Raw genomic sequence first — 17411 nt, 5'->3', positions numbered from 1 at the left:
ATTCTGCTACTCTCCCATCCATGCGATGGGGCCTCTACACGAAGAAAGCCAAGTCAGCAGCTACCTTGCAGCAAGTAGAGACACAGATACAATTTTCAAAGTAACGCACAGCACTGGACAGGAAACGATGCATTTCACACCAGAAGAGGACAGAAGAAAATACATCCACTCTTACAGCAGCAATCACAAACTCCATAGGGCAGAGAAAGGCCAGGTACTGACAGCAGAAAGAGAACAGTGCTGTTGTAAAACCCTTACCAAGGCAAGGAGAGACTCCCTTGTACACTATAGGACGAAAAAAGGCTTAAGTACGGATACTTTCCCCACGCAGAAGTGCCACTGAGACCCAAGGTGTGTGTAACACAGAGCAATAACAGAGGTAGAGTCATAACAAACAGACATATGCTAACAGCTATAAGATATATTGTATTTGCTCATTTAACAGCCACACACGCTTATCGGCCTCATTGCCCAACCAGTTGCAAACAAGAGCTCACCAGTTAGATAACCAGTAGCTTAAGAACAGACACACAAAATCACTGCACCCTAAATCTGGAGGGGAAAATCACAGGGGCAGGGAATTATGTGCACTCCATGAGCAATACAGTATTTCACTGTGGGGGAAGGGTTACGACTGGCACCTGGCTTTATCAGCGCACTCATTTACCAAATCAAACTGTCCCGGAAAGCAGCCAGTTGCCCTTTAACTGTGTTCGTGAAGTAAAAATTGTTTAATGGGGTCTGGGATTGGAAGGATATGGATCAGATCCAGACGAGATTTGCCAAGTATTCTTCGTACAGCTATGCGGCAGAGAGACAAGAGGCTCCGGGTGCGGCCTGCAATAAAGAAAGCAGAGAAAAACTATTGAGGGACAGAGAGAGGAAGAGAGAGGGATAACAGCGTGTAAACTGCGCTGAGCTCTGCCTGATGGCTGAGGAGCCATTTACCCCTTCCAAATGCCGAGGCCACGTCCTGCACAGCAACACAAAGGCAGCGCCGGAGAGCTGAGCATGCACAAATCCTCCCTGTGACGAGGCCAAACCTTTTGGCCAAAGACTTGGGGCAACGACAGCTGCCAGATGGGCAGTTTGGAAGGGCAAGCTGGAGACTGCATGGGGTTGTGACCATGAAGCCAGTCCCTGCCTGAGAGGGTTCAAGAGATGACTGCCAAATCCACACCAGGGGAGGCTGTAAGAGGCTTTATACTATTTGGATCATTTTAAAATTATGCAGACTTTATTTTTGCTCTAAACCACCCCCTGGGAAACAACATTGACAGCCAGCTCAGGCCTTATCCCAACTTTCTTTTGAGGGCTTCTTTTGAGTTCATGGAGAGCTCTTCCAGCACAGGGACAAGAGGATGGTGGCATCCATGTTGATTCAGGAACTGGACCTCCAAGGCACCACTCCGTTATCCTGCACGCTCTACCTGAGCAGTCCCATTTGCCTCCTAATCCCAGCCTTAATGGAAACCACCTGCTCCAGCTTATGTGCACCTCTTCTCAGCAAAAGTCCAGGCAGGTTTAAAACCCAGGCACGTGCAAAGCTGAACAACTTCGGGGTGGGAGCTGGGGGTTGTATCCCACACCCTGAATCCCTTTCAAATTTCTCTGGAGTTGGAGAGGGAAACCCCACTTCCGACCCCGGTGCAAAGCCCCGGCCTTCACCAGCTGAGCCTGGTGGTTTTATGAGGTGCTGCCCTTGCTGGAACAAGGGTGCACACTGTATTGATGTTGCTTTTGCTATAAAAAGAAAGAAATAGCAGGCGATTTTAGGCACGTTCAGGTCTGAGGCTCTGGTTTACTTCTTTTGTAACTCATTTGCTTCCCAGAGGATGTTAAATTCAAAAAGCCAGCTTTTTCCCACCTTTTTCCACCACCATCTGAGCTCCCTCCTGCCACTTGCTACCACCATTTGTGACTTTACTTCCCAAGCAGCCCGTCCAGACACAACTACCTCTTGGGTCCCTCCGTGGGCCCCCCTGCAGAGCACAGGGGCACTTAAGAGCAGTGAAGGCACATCTGCGTGGCTTTGGAGAACTGGGTTTCACTGGATATGCCATAACCAGCCTGTGGTTTGCAGATGCAAAGCCCAGCTCTGATAGGACCCCACTGCCTAAACCTTGCCTAAGGCTGCTGAGGACATGGTCAGGCAATGGAGAAGAGCTGGGAGGAAGATAAAGAAGGTAAAGTTACAGACAGGTTGGGCTGCTGAGATAGGCATCATTGGTAGCTGAAGGACTCAAGAGGGGAAACAACATGTGAATGGACAAAATGCAACGGGAGAAGAACAGGGAGTCTAGCTGGAGGCTTATGGGGAAGCCACTGGGTTGAGTCATCAGTGTTGACAGAGTCGGAGGCAGGTGGCAGCTCAGCAACACTGAGGATGCGTGCCAGGGAGCCGCAGAGGCCAGCCTCCCCACGGTCCTCTCCTGCGTGATGCCTGCCTGGCCAGCAACAGCTCTTTGGAAGCCATGTCAGGGGTGGTGAAGTCATTAACGCTTAGCTTAACAGCTTGTTAAACCCCAGTTTTTTGTCTGTTAGAATTGCTTTACACTTTCAAGTTAGGTATAACCTGTTTACATGATCTTTTTGCACTCGGCTGAAGGCACTTGAACAAACAGACCCAAAAGAGGATGGTAACACCCACCCTACCACCTTAACAGCTCCCAGCTATCAAATCAACTCTCCAAAGAGTTCTCCTGAATCCAGAGCTAAATAAAACCAGCGCCACTTCAGTAAGTCAAAGCCACTTACCCCTGGCTTCTTTGAACACCTGCAGAGCCTCAGGGTTGACTTTGACCCTCCCCGTGGACTCAGCTCCCAAGGCCTCCACTTTCACCAGGTTCAGATTGGCTCCAAAGTCAATCAAGAGGTGGACGAATGCCGCTTCACAGCCATGCCGCAGGACAGCGTCCATCACACACACCGGGGAGCCCCGGGAGAAGCCTTGGATGTTGATGGGCCCGCAGCAGTTAAAATCCGGGTTGGCTCCTGCCTGGAGCAGCAGCTGGAAGCACTGGAGGTTGTGGTAGGCAGCGCTGATGTACAGTGGGCAGACCACCAGCGTGGTGAGGGGCCGCAGGGAAAGGCTGGGGACCCGGGAAGTGAGATGGTGATTCACGTCCACGTCTGCGCCATACCTGGGTGGGGGAGAGAGAAGAGCGGAGGTTTGGAAACAAGGGCAACAGCACCACGACTGCAGCCCAGGGTGACAAAACAGCAGGGGATGAGGCTGAAGGACACCCGGAGGGTGAGCAACCTGCCTGTCTTTGGTACCTCTGGGGTCCACCATGCAAGAACCACCCATACCTACCCTGAGAGGGGCCTGATGGGGCTTCTGAGCAGGGATGCACATCCAGCCACAGTCTGATCTTCAAGAAGCAAAGCTGTTTCTCTGCCCGCAACAGGCTGGGCTTGGGAGAGCGGAAGAGCATCTGAGGAACATCTTTCCTTGCCCTCCAGAAGGATGTGCCAAGCAAGGCCTTGGCACAAAGGACAGCTCAGCCCTGAGCCAGCACCACGTCATGCTGGATGCTAAAGAGCTGGCTGGGGAGCGGGGATGTTTCCAAATGACTCAGTTGAAAAGATGCAGTGAAATAACTTCCCCACCAGGATAAAACAGGCCAAAAAGCAATACAGGCAATCGATCTGACTGTCACAAACAGCAGGGAAATGGAAACAGAAATCTCAACAGCAAAACATGTATGACAAAATCCTGCTCCCGAAGGAGCTGGGGTTGTTGAAATCCCATCAGAGAGTCAAAAAGAGGCCTTTTCCCTAGTATTAAGCTCAGCAAAAGGTATGTACCCGCCAACTCTGAGCACATAGGAAACTGGAAAAATACAAAATAATTGCATCAGACCTTCCGCTCTCCCCATCCGTCCTCCACAGCTCTAATCACAGGTTATATATTACACTAGATACTGCACAAGAGATTACAGTTCACTGGCCAGCACTCCAGGCGCTGAAACGGAGACCTCCACGAGCTGCAACAGCAAACCTTTTGCAACTGGCTCCTGCCTCACCCTACCCCACGGAGAAACCCCTACCTCACATCTTCGCCGCACGGTGCCGTGGTGTCCCAACTGCTCCATAAGCCCTGCGGCCAGAGCAAAGCGGGCTCGAGCTTGCTGTGGCGCAGAGAAGACAGGCAAAGCAGGCTAAAGCCCTGCTTAACGGACATCAGCATCATCATGAAGCAGAAGCAGCGCCCGCAGAATACTTCATTTTGGTACGTACAGATGGCACTAAGTTGTGAACCAGCAGAAAACAGGGCTCATTGGCTTTGGTTCTTTTCATTTTTTGGAGGAAGTGAAGAATGCGGCCGAATAAATGGGAGCAAAGAGGCCAAGTGTTGCTCTCTGGAAAAGCATGGAATTTGAAAAATGGCAATGCTGCAGAAAGACGAGACAGCAAAAACAAGCACTTATTTCCCCCCAGGCTGGGTAACACCCAAGTAGCGGGGACACTAACTCCATCTACTTCACATGCATCTTGGACGGGAACAAGGAGGAAGACAATGCAATCCCCTGAAGAGTAGCTGGTTTCAATTGCAGCACTGCAGATCAAGCAAAGCCTTATCCCTTCTCCCCACAGAGGGATAAAAGGTTCCTTCACCTACCAGCCCCCCTCCCAAAATTGCAGACTGAGCATTCAGAGAACTAGGCTTTTCTATCTTCCTAGATAGCACTATATTCTCTTCTGCAGTTAATAAAACAAATAAGGAAACCACCTGGGGACAAATTCTGCCTCAAGGCAAGCACAGCTCTCGCTGAGCCCAGTAGGGGCTGGTCCCTAATCCAGCAAATACTTAATCAAATGCTTCAATTCTGAGGATGGGAATAGTCTCATTTAAAGTAAGAGCACACACACAAGGGCTGAGGAAATTTGTCTAAGAGCTGCAAATAGTATGCAGTGTATTTTTACCCCAGCGCACAAGATCTCCAACATCTCGGCTGAGATCTCAGGAGACCTGTGGGGTAGAGGAATGCAGAAAAAGGACAGAGCCAGGCAGTAACAACACCGCCGAGTGCAAGCTGGTCCTTGCACCAGCTGCAGGACCGAGCTTTGCTTCCCAGGCCAGGCAGCTGCCCTGGGGATCACTGCACACTAAGGGGACATTCCCATCTTTTGGGGACTTCCACAGCACTTTGCCCAACCTGCATCACTTCACCTACGTTAGAGCACAGAGGACTAAATAAGAAAAGGTGTCTGTTCTCCACAGGCAACTGCACGTGTTCTCTGTAGATAAACAAACCTCTTAAAATCAGACTACACGAGCATTTGGATAGAGTTATCTGCGCTGCCGTGGGACTTCCGTAGGGCTGTTGTACGGCCACTGTCTCCTACGGCCATGGTCCTGACCAGACAGCAGGTCTTCATTTCAGTCCTTTTTTTCATGATCGTCATCAAAATTCTCGGTGGAAACCCCCAATTCAAAGCAAAATATAAAATTCTGCTTTTATCACAGTTAGGCATGCACCTGAGGCATCAGGATGATTTGTCAGATCTCTTTTGCACCGTTTTTAGTGTGGCAAAAGGATCCTCTTGTCCTTAATATGCTGGGCCAGCCCTCAGTTACACTGCAAGCATAATGTAACAGTCCGATCCCATCGCAGCATGATCGCATCACAAGCTGTTAGGAAAGTAATCTATACCCTGGCAATATAACCCATAAATATTTCCGCCAGCTGTCTTATAAAATGGATGGCCGTTCCATAGCTATATGTGTATTTACTATTAATGGATACAATTTCACTCATTGCTTGGTTAGCTGGTTCAGCAATTGTGGTAGGATTCAGGAATCCTGATTGTGCTACCATATGATTTAAAAAAAAAAAAAATTAACCAGGTGATGTTTAGACACCTGCAGCAAGCCTGAACTGGGTTGGGCTTTCTTTTCAGGACACTGAGGCTCTCTCAAGCTGAACACGCTGTAATATTTCCTTATATCTCAGTAAACGTGTCCTCCTCATTGCATTCCCCCTGCCAAATCCTTTAAATCAACATTTTAAAAATCTCTGAGTGAGCTTTGTAACATAAGACTGCATTTTAAAGTAAGCAACTCTGAACAGATCTGTGAAATCCGTACTCCAAGATATTTGAAATTTTGGGCAATCTGACAATTTGGTATTAGCTTAGCAGCCTTGGGAGAGACATTGTCTAATAAAAAGATATTGGACAAACTCCAGTTAATTTTTAATCCTGAAAGTTTTCCAAAATCTTGCTTTTAATATTGCTGGCAAGGTATCCCAAGGAGTAGACACATAAATCAATGCATCAGCTCTCCATGTGCTGCTGAAATACCATTTGCTACATTTCAACCTGCCTTAGTGGATATATCAGGGGAGATTCTCAGGAATGCAGCACGTGAGCTGAACCCTGTATCAACAAGCACGGGGCGATGGGGACATCCTTCTCTCAGCGTGCTGAGAAAGGAGCAAGGAGGGGGGACCATCAGCCCTTCTTTCTACTTGCCAGCTTCCTTAAAGCTGCACTTGTACGAAAATTAACTTCCCCACAAGCAAAAAGGAAAGGAGAAAATCCCCAAGTATTTTGGAAGTTTTCTATTCAAATCCTTTGGAAGTTTTCTATTCAAATCCTTTGGAAGTTTTCTATTCAAATCCTTTTCGCTGTTATTTTCTAGCATTTGCGGTCATTGAAGGGATTCCTTGGAGAGTGTTTCTGTGTGAATCCAAATAAACTTTCTCCTCTTTTACTATTTCTTTCTACAACCTACGTTTTCCCTTTATGATCCCTTGTTATTTGGTGTCAATGGCCCATACAGTTGCTCAGCACGGTCCCTTACACAAAAAGCTTCCAATTTAGAAAAAAGGAAGTATCGTGGCACGCCACAGAGGGAGAAACTCAAGTTTGCACGGCCTCCTGCTAGACCTTGAGCCCACTCACTGCTGGTGCCGCAGAGGAAGTTTCCTGAGGGATAGGTCACCAGCCACCCACTACCCAGCTAAGGTTACTCTTCATCACCTCACAGCGCTGGCCGTCACTCCCTGCCCCAGAGATGCCACCCCTTTGATGGAGCTGTGCATCAGGCATCCAGCGAGGGGAGACTGAATCAGATGCCATGGAGGGCGTCCTAGCAATGGGCAAATGCCAGGCAGCAAAGTGCCAGCGACAAGCATCTCTCCTCCCCAGGACAGAAAACGGTCAGAGCAGCAGAGCCACACAAAGGAAAGATGTGTTTCCAAACAATTTTTGGGTCGCTGGGGGATCCGCCTTACTCCTAAATTCAGCCAGGGGCACGGAGCTGGCAGTCGAGATGGAGGTGGGGGGGAAGATACTTGCAAGACTTGGCTCTGACTGAAGAGTGGATGGTGGGCTCAGAAACAAAGACTCCTCTCTCGGGCTTTGTCTTAGGAGAACAGTCATGGGAGTCACACAGCAGGGCACAGACCTGTTGCCAGGGCCAAGCAATGGGGAAGACAAGGATCCCTTTGGGCACCTCTCCACCCTCTCTCCTGTCCATCTCTTGGCCAGCTTCACCAGGCCTGTGGAGGCACTGGGCACGCGAGGAGGGAACGGATGCTCTGAGCCCCACGGTGAAAAATCCCAATGGAAGAAGAGAGAGAGGTAGAGCCACCCATCTCCCCACCAGGACCTTCTCCAGCCTGCACCCAAGCTCTCACCTGATCAGCTCCCGGAGGATGTCTGCCCGGCCCACACGTGCCGCGTGGTAGACAGGGGTGCTGCGGTGGTGCCGACTGCCGTTGGGGTCAGCCCCAGCTTCCAGGAGGATCTTGGCACACTCGAGGTGCCCATTGACCACGGCCACGTAGAGGGCGGTCTGCCCCTTCACATCCACCAAGTCGATCTCGGCTCCTTTGCGGAGGAGGAAGTCAACGCAGGGGCCATGGCCGGCGGTGGCGGCGATGCGCAGCGGCGTGCAGGGCAGCCAGCCGCAGCACCACACCGACTTCTCATTGATCCGGCTGGCATCAGGGGGGAAAAAGCATTGGGTCAGAGAGGGCCTCCTGCATCTTTGCACCACCCCACATGCCCCAGCCCCGGAGGAGGATACTGGGAGAGCCCTAACAGCTCTCTTGAAGCTTTTCCTCCCCATCTTTGGCACTTTATAGCAGCCCTGAAAAAATCCTCCCAATAACCTGACTAGGTGCCGCACGTAGGTAGCCAGAGACTATGGCACGTACCGGAGTAGTGCCTGGAAGATGGGCCTTGTCGCAGTTCTGCTGTGTCAGGAGCTGCACATGTGCACAGGGAGGAACAAACCCCATCTCAAAACTCAGTCAAAATTACCAATAAAAAAATTAAAATACTCTCTTTTTACAGGGAGATGACCCAAATCAGAAGTGACCAATCTGGAGACCACAACCATTTAATTTAAGCTGCTCTAAAAGGGGCAGAAGGTTGTCAAAGCAACAGGGAAACAGCAAGAGGACACAGGAGGAGGGGAGCAATGTACGGAAATGCAGGCTTACATCCGTATCACACCGCTGGCAACATCCACACTCTGCCAGGCACCATGGGATGACATAAACACAAATCCAGGGAAACTCAGCCCTGCCAGCAAGGAGCAAGCTTGGGAGGTGCGGCCATCCTGCACTGAACAGCATAAGTAGGCCATTAGCATCCTTGTTGGATGGTTCGGCATAAGAGCCTTTTCCAATTTATAGAAGACATGGCTCTGGCTGGCTGGCAGCTGCTTAGATCCCCTCTGAAATCACCTGTATGAGTTGTCACGCTCACCCAGATCTCAGGTTAGCCCTACAAATCTCATAAACACCCTCACACTCCCAAATTCTCTGCAAATCACCGCAGGTACCACTTTAGCAGGAACATGCAGAGAGGAAGGGATTTCTTCAAGGTCAATGCAGGCTGGCGAAAGTGCTCTTTAGCCAGCGCAGCAGTGGATTTGCTCTTCTAGCTCACTCCATCCAGGCCCACGTAACTGGTACAGGACAAAGCAGGTTTTATACACTGCATATACAGAGTTTGCTAGGAGACCAATGCCACAATCTTTTTTCCAACCATGTTTTAGGAAGAGGAGTAGTATAAACCACCTTGAGTTGAGCCCTCAGCTGTCAAGTCTGACGATAAAAGTGCTCCCTTTAATCCTAGACGGTTTGGGGATCTCCACCCCATACCTACCCCCAAATTCAAAGAAGTCACTTCAAGACTCCGCCACCTGTGTGATGGTGCTGCAGGTCCAGCCCTCCTCCTCCCACCGAACTTTGCTTTTTCCTGCAGGGAGGGACGCCTGGCCCTGCTGCCACAGGGTTCCCACACAGCATAGGACACAAAAAAAGGCAAAAATCTCAGACCAAGGGTCCGAAGAGCCCCAGCTGCCCAGGTGGCAGAAAGAGGGGCTGGCTCATTCTCATTTTTGCTGAAAGGACGCTTTTTTTTGAGGCTGGGAGACATTTTGCACTCTAAGCAGTTTTCTCCATGGTGCAGGAAAATTAATTAACTATCCCCACGGTCACAGACTTAGCACTGGACAGATTTTGTAACGTAGGGTGCTTCAGGTTTACATTCGATCGTAATCCCTTCTGTATGTTTTTCCCATTATACGTAGGCTCCTGTTTTCACAGTATTGCATTTCCACCCTGATCTGAACAGAGCTCGTGCGCGGCCGCCGCACGCTCGCAACCTGGCTTGAGCTTCGCCTCCTGGGAGCCCACGGGGGGTGAATTCGGGGGCGAGCGGAGCACCCTCCCAACCTGCCACCTCTCCCGTAAAAACGGAGCGGGTCGGGGTCTCCGAAAGGAGCAGGCTGTGGGGATGGTGTGGGGTGAGCCGCCTCAGGGAGTCAACCGCCAGGAATCTTTTAAGCGGGACCTCGCACCCTTGTCCCCGTGAGGGTCTCCAAAGGCAGCGTGAGGGTGCGGGCAGGGCGGGGTGCGCGGAGCCCCCCTCACCTTTGGAAGCTCTCCTCCTGCAGCAAGCTCTTGAGGGTGGGCAGGTCCCCCACGTAGGCCGCGTCGTGCAGCCGGGTGTCCTCGCAGTGCTCGATGGGGTGGTCGCAAAACTGCTCCCGCAGCCACTCCTTCAGGTTACGACCTGCGCTGGAGAGAGAGCGGGGGAGCCGGGCTGAGCCCTCCCCAGCGGCGGCGAGGGGGGGGGGGTCTGTCCCGTCCCCTCCCCGCACGAGGCGAGCCCCAAAGGAGCCCCTGGCACGGCGGCGGGCCCGCAGCGGGCAGCGCCGCTCCCCCCACGTTACCTGCCTGCCCGCCTGAGGCGGCGGGCGGGTCCCCGCCGCCGGGGGGGCCGCCCTCCGCCATCTGCCCCTCGCACCGCCGGCCCGGCTCGGCCTCCCTCCCCGCCGGCAGCGTTCCCCCGGCCGCCGCCGCCCTCCCTCCCCGGGCCGGCCTGATTGGTGCCTGCCGGCCCGGCGGCTTCCTGCCTCCGCGTTAAGGTGGTTTTCCCCGGCGGGAGGAGGGCGGTTCGCCTCCGCTCCGGCAGCCAGCAGCAACGCCGGAGCCATTCCTCCTTCAGACCCGCCCCGCGGCGGCACCTCAGCGGGAGGGAGGCTGGGGAGGCCCGGCCCGGCCCGGCCCGGCTCTCCCGGCGGCGGCCCTCAGCGCCCCGAGCCGGAGCCCTTCGCCCGGCAGAGCTCGGCCGCTGGTCGAAGGGGCTGGGGCCTCCTTCTTCCAGCAACGGGCAAAAATGGGGCTGATAATGTACGGCGCTGTCTCCGCTCCCCTGGAGCAGCCTCACGGCCGCCACCTCCCCAGGAGGGGTACCAGGTGTTTGAAAGCTGGTATAGCGGGCAGCTTTGCTTTTCTTAGAGGCTAGAAAAGGTTTCCCACAGCTAAAAGCTGCAGGGAAGGTTTTATGTGATCATTCTCTCCTAGTTTTCCCTGCAGCACAGCTCCCCGGGGTCTTCCGTCAGGTTGCCATAAGGCTGAGGGAGAAAAGAGCCCATGTGAGGGTGGATGGAGCCGCAGCGGGCTGGGAGCAAGCAGAAAGGCAAGCCGGCATGAAAAATGCCACCGAGAAACAGGCAGGCCTGCAGGGTCTGAGCTTTGCTTAAACCTCGCCAGGCAGCCTCAAATACAGCGCCCAAAGCTACACCCTCAAAAAGGCATAGAGGACTTGTTAGGTGCCCGCCGGGCACAACGCTTTGGGAGTGCAAAAGGAGGAGAAGGTGTATGGAGAGATGCACGCACACGCAAAAGGTCTGCGAGTTAAGCAGTTCGCGCCGAACCCGACCCCCTCCCGGGGCGATGCTCACAGGTGAGCTGCCCTAGCAGTTCGTTGTGTTGGTACCCTGGCGCAGAGCCGCTCTCCGAGCGTTTGAAACACACCCTCAGCTTCCGAGTGCACGTTTTCGAGTCCCCAGTGCCAGAGGGGAATGGTGGTAATCCATCTAGCTTTCCTGCAGCTCCACTCCTGCTGCTCCGTGGCAGGATATCAGTCCACAGACGCCAGACTCTGGCTGCAAACACGGTTTCCTGTAAATGTTATTATTTGGGCTTGAGCGATCCAGAGGACAGAGGCGCGATCTGCAAATCGAACCCATTCGCCTTGCCCGGTGGAAGATCAAAAGGCGAAAGGAATCGATGGGATTTTCAGAAGCCATCGGTGCTGGCTAGCACTGCCACCTTCCATCGCCTGCACTCCTTATGCCATTAGACGAGGCAGACCTGGGGCCAAGAAACGTCCCCCGGAATGAATTGGCTGCCGGTCTGGAAACCTGACTCAACGTCTGTTTGGCCCTCCTTGAGTCAAAGGGACCAGATCTGGAAACCAGACAACAGGGCTAGGTGGAGCTCCAGCCCTCAGCTGGACCCATGCTCCCCCACGTTTGTGAAAGGCTTTCTAGGATTGGGATGGGCTCGGGCAGGGCTTTCTGAGGTGGGCTTGCCTACCTATCTCCCACTCTTTAGGAGATGCCTTTGCTGAGTTTGCAAGCATCCCATGTTCCCTGAGACAATGGAGCAGACCCACCACCCTTCCACAGGCTCCTCTGCGAGCAGCATGTTCCTTCCTTGGTTTCTAACCCCAATCTACAACTGCATCCAGCTACAGAGGCTCTGTGTGACCCCCTCTGCGTCTGCTCACGGGCAGGGAAGCAGCCATGTACATCTTGGTTCGCTGTTGCTGTGCCTGATGACAGCACAAGACAGGCCAGAGCAGCTTTCTAGCTGTTGTATCGTCTGCAGCCCTTATGGATTTAATGGGACTAGATTTAATGAGTTCCTCCAGCTGCAAAGTGTTTTGTTGGACTGCTGGCTAACAATGAGGTCTCATCCAGAGGGAAGAGCCATGTTAGTCCATGGGCTTTCATACATATGGCCCCTGACCAAAAGCCATAATGCCTGTGTGCACCAGGGGATAGTTACTGCAAGGGACAGAAACCTTTGTACTTTAGTGCCTTCCCAGCAAGAACGCGATGCCAGTTTTCAAAGCTCTTAGGAACAGACCACTCCTGCTCAGCACAATTTTTCTTTAAAATAGATTCGTTTACTCACTCTGTGTCATTCGGAGCTGACTCTTCTCTCTTCTCCCATGGGTAAAGTGCAGACAGGCAAGAAAGGGGAGCAGAGGACGCAGCAGTGTTTACTTGCAATATGGTAGTTGTCCCCGTGGACAAAGCAGGGCCCCGGAGAGGAACAAAGCGGTGGGTAAACAGGACAGATGAAGCTGGAACGCCAGTGTCTGGGTCGCTTGTGATTCAAGGTTCATTCAGTTCTTCTTGCAGCAAATGCCTCCATTTAACCGCTCTTTTCTCTCTTATCCACATGTTTGTATGTATTTATGTACTTACAGACATGCTGCAATGAAAGGCAGAAAGATTTTACATACCATATCCCATTATACTTTCTAGCAGAAGTTTATCTATCTCCTGAACCAGGCTTTTTTTCTCTTTTTTTTTTTTTGTTGTTGTTTTTGTTTTCCTTAAATGCACATGAAAACCAACCCATCCCAAGTTGACCTATTGAGTTATTGTACAGGGGTGGTAGAAAGGGAGTGACTGCGTTTGCTGTCTCAGCCTTGGAGATGGCCACCACTGGGAATCTGTAGGCGTCTTAAGAGAAATCCTGTGAAGAACTCCAAGGTAATTTAACTCTGTATCACTCTGAGTGCAATGGAAAAATGTAAATTTGCAAATTTGCATTTGGCCAAGCCTGGAGAAACAATTTTACGTCCAGCATACCTGACTGCTCCTACCAGACATATCTCTTACAAGCTGAGGGCACAGGCTCTGGGCAGCCCTGGCTGCTGTTCCAGCCTGCCCCACCAGGAGGTTGGACCAGATGGCCTCCTGAGGTTCCTCTCAGCCTGAATTATCCCATAATCCTAGTAATAATCAGCCAGTGCTTCCTGTAACTGGAACAGTGCTGAAGTCCATGGACTGTTTCTAAAGTCTTGCAAAAGGCAGTTGCTGCTTGTTTGAGGGACACCGGGCAGATCTTCCACTGGCACAAGACAGCCAGTGGAGTCAGGATCTGCTGGCTCGCTGTCTTGGAGCACGTTACTTCCAGAAACCTGCCCTGTCCAGACCCACCACCAGAAGGGACAAGCAGCCAGGGCAGGTGAGCTCACTTGGCCCCTTTTCCCTCCGTGGCCAGCAGTTCATTATCTGTGGGTGGCCTTTCGGACTGCTGCACGGATCCCACCCCACTTGAAAACTGATCCACCCAGCAACTGGGGCCTGTGACTCTCTCAAGGAGAGCTTCCAGTATCTAAAAATAGCCAGTAATCCAACACAGCCAACACTCTCTGACTCACTCATTAGGCAAGACCTATTCTCCAGCTCTAACACTAAAGCAATGAAAAAGAAAAAAAAAAAAAAAAAGGGCAAGGAAAACTCCTGATTCTCCAGAGGAGCCCTCTGCCATGGGCAGCTAGCTCAACCAACCCTCTGCATTCACTAACATTTCCCACTGCCTCTTCTGAGCAGACACATCCTTCCACTTGCCATCCTCTCCCAACCGTGCTCCTCGTTCTCCCAGTGAAACAGGGAGTTCACCCACCCTGGCCCCATCCCGCTCCTGAAAAGAGGGTGCTGGATCCCCATCAAGCACCACTCGGCTCAGAAAGGAACCAGCCTATCTATTGGGGCACTGCGAGGGAGTCCCTGCCCCACAGGCCCTGGGCATGTGCCCTCCAACCTGCTCCTCTCCGCAGAGCCCACCTTCCCGTGTGTCCCTTGCCACCAGCCCCCACAGCCCAGGGGTGGTCTCCCTTCTGCAGGGTGGCAGCCCCTGTGAGCAGCATGTGCTTGTAAAGCTAATAGCACGGGGTGTGGACACAGAAAGACCGGTGGCTTAACCCTTCTTTCTGCACTTTGTCACCGGGATTATTGCAACCAAGAGTTTCCAGTTTCAGGGTTGTGAAAGCCCCCGCTGTGGACCTAGAAGGTCTGTCTCACCTGAGCATGGTGGAGGAGGAGAGAGGGGGCAGGGGTGAACTCCTATTAACCCACTGCTTTTACTTCCTGGAATTAAGCCAGCGGTTGCGTTTAGTGCCAGACTGCACAGCGCAGGACTGAGAAGAGAAATGCATCTCCTTCTCTCTCATTTCTGGATTAACAAGGACATCTTGAGAGTCTTGCAGCCAGGCAGGGCACTCTCTTCTGTGATTGAAAAGTACAATTATTTATACCTGGTGCTAAAACGAGTGGTTAGCCCCACCACCACCACAACCTCCAACGCCCTTTCCAGAGGCACCACCTTTTAAATCCCCCAAGGTTCCTCCCAGGTCTGCCAAGCAGCAGAAGAAAGCTGCATTATTAAATACTTAGCAATTGTAACTGCTTCAGTGCCAGAGTAACAGCCAAGCTGTTCTTTAAAAAAAAAAAAAAGAGAGAGAGAAAGAGAGAGAGAAAGAAAGAGAGAAAGAAAGAGAGAGAGAAAGACAGAGAAAGACAGAGAGAGAGAGAAAGAGAGAGAGAAAGAGAAAGAAAGAGAAAAAGAAAGAAAGAAAAAGAAAGATGCTGTAACCATAACTGTAATTCACGCTTAGCTCAGTCTATAAAACTTCTCCCTCCCTGGATCTAAGCCAAGAGCTTGAATTTTTAGTGAACTCTAAAGTTAAGTTGCCCTGGTGATAAATGCATCTGTGGGGAAAGAGGGGGAGAAAAAAAAACCCTGTCCCCCCATTTTTAGTCCAGCTCAACATTTTTCTGTGGAATTTGTGTAGTTTCTAAAGTGGACATGAAGACGTACATTAACAAGGGGCTGCAACAGAAAACAGGAATGAGAGATGGGAGGAGAACTTAATTCCAGCATCCGGGACTGTCATTAGGACTGGGGCTGTAATCACAAAGACAGCAACAGATAGGTTGGTTGGAGTCCAGTGAGTTAATTACGCTGCAAATGTGCCTTGACATGCCTAAATACGACTGTCTTGAGGGAAAAGAGGCAGGGCTGATGCATCAGCTAGCTGTATTTTGACCTTCCATCAGGTGTCCAGGACCTTGTTCCTTCAATCCCAACCATGAGAAAGTGGAGGACATGGAGTGGAGGTTATACTGTAACACCACAGAAAGGCAGCGACTAGAAAATCCCACCCATCTGTCACCTTCAGCATGGCACAAAATGAGACGGAGATGAATGGTAACCCTGCTGCTCCCAGCAGACTGGTACAATCAGTCCTGCAAGTGAGGAAAGAGGGTTAAAATCAAGTAAAGAAGCACCAGGATAAACACAGATAAAATCGGTAGCCTGGATGTGGGTGCTGGCAGGTCATGAACATCTCAACTGCATTGGGGATGCCAGCCCCAACACGGTCCCAAAGGAAAGTTTACACTGGCTTCACCATGCAACGACACCATTAAGGCAAAATGGCCAAAAAAAAGGTTGTATTTCATACTGGTCATGCCCAGAGAGGTGTAGGGTCACACCGCATATCTGATCTTTGGATGCTTGCTGTTTACTTTCAGCCTTGACCAGCAGATGCCTGTTCATAAGGAAACAGGACAATCATTGTCCTACATGCCCCTTTCATTTCCCCCAATAAAATTACAGGACCATCTGAGAGAGAGCTGGATTTCATGCTTTTTTCTCATTCTTTTCCCAGCATTTACTTTTGTTAAGGGCATGAAAGGCTCCGGTTCTGGAAATCCTTTTTCAGTAACCCAGTACTGTCCTGTAGGAACTTCTCAGAAGAGCCTAACTCCAAGCACGAAGGACCCAAGGAAGGGCTTGCACCAGTCCAGTCTCTCAGGCATGTCCACATGTGAGAGGGGATGCAGCCCATACCTTGGCCATGGGTTCCCCAGCTCATGGAGCAAGTGTGCTTGCGGGTATTTACTCTCTCGGGCGCATTACTGTGATTGGGCCATTATCATCAACGGTTTGAGGCAGCGTCAGAGACAACCCCAGCATGAGGCAGGGGAGGAAAACACCAATGGAGTTTTTATCACCGTTTTCCAGGAGAAATGGCCATCTGGAGCCTTCCTCTGATGGCAGATGTGGGAATATCAAAGGAGAAGCAGGCGCCTCCTTTACCTCAGTCAACAAACGAAACACCTCCTTGCAGGCAGGTTAGAAAATAACATAAAATCTGCTGAGGACAAGTTTCCATTGACGGCAAAGAGCTGCCCAGAAATGAGTCACACAGGAACATTTCGGTCAAACCTCCCCCACTCCCACCAGGGGATTTACAGACAAAAGGGATTTATTTATATTTTTGCTATTTTTTCTCCTCAGAAAATATTCAGATTTTGATGGGAAAATAAAACTGGAAAGCTTTTTTCCCCTTCATTTTTTGCCCTTTGAACAACTTCTTTCACCACTTGTGTGGAATTGTCAGAAGAAATACCTCAAGGAAAAGCAAGAGCAGGAAAAAAGAAAGGAGCTGTAAGCACTGGGGAGGAGAAAAGTTCATTTCCAACATACACAACGTGTGTGCAAAACACTTCTCTGCAGCCTTCCCTGTCCCTCCCTCTTCCTCTGAGCCTGGCCATTGTCCGCTTCATCCCGCTGCCCTGATCAAATCCATCTTCAGCCCCTGTGCTGTAGGACGTGCACCTTTTCCTCAGGGCTGGACCCCATCTCTTGCAGAGAAGAGGTAGACAGGGTCCACCAAGCAACGAGATGGGGCACGTTTCGCCCTCGGGCAGGTGGTTTCTCTTGCATTTGCTCTCGATGTTGAAAAATGCCAAAGACACTGTGCTGAAGAGCAAACCAAATGGCTAAAGCCCCCAGAGGGTTTTCCATTTATAACGTTAAGTAAGCAAAGGGAATGTTAGGAACAGTATCCTGGCTGTTAAATAATCAGAGGAAAATAAATCAGTTACGGAAAGCGTATCTGCATGGAAATGGGGAGGGAAACTGCTATCCGCAGTGAGAACTAGCCAGCAGCTGGGATTATTGATAAAAGCAGTAAGCGGAGGTGATGTGGGATGGCAGACCTAGCTCCGTCAAGTGCCTGATGCCCAGTCTCTGGTGTTTTTTCCCCTCACATGTTGGATCCACAGC

General features: G+C 51.3%; 1 protein-coding gene across 2 annotated transcripts; it reads right to left on the bottom strand.

The window, feature by feature from the left end:
* Positions 1-406: 406 nt before the first annotated feature.
* On the bottom strand, positions 407-10262 carry ASB1 (ankyrin repeat and SOCS box containing 1). 2 transcript variants are annotated; one of them, XM_059820602.1, is made up of 5 exons: positions 10214-10262; positions 9900-10041; positions 7650-7952; positions 2758-3143; positions 407-837 (listed from the first exon to the last, which is right to left on the bottom strand). In XM_059820602.1, the coding sequence occupies exons 1-5, from the start codon at positions 10260-10262 to the stop codon at positions 704-706; spliced, it is 1014 nt and encodes a 337-aa protein (XP_059676585.1). In that variant the 3' UTR covers positions 407-703. The 2 variants fall into 2 exon arrangements, with proteins under 2 accessions (XP_059676585.1, XP_059676586.1); XM_059820603.1 differs by lacking the exon at positions 7650-7952.
* Positions 10263-17411: the final 7149 nt, after the last annotated feature.

Source organism: Gavia stellata, chromosome 8 (assembly GCF_030936135.1).
Source record: "Gavia stellata isolate bGavSte3 chromosome 8, bGavSte3.hap2, whole genome shotgun sequence".
Classification (NCBI taxonomy): Eukaryota; Metazoa; Chordata; class Aves; order Gaviiformes; family Gaviidae; genus Gavia; species Gavia stellata.
This window is presented reverse-complemented; position numbering and strand designations above follow the sequence as displayed.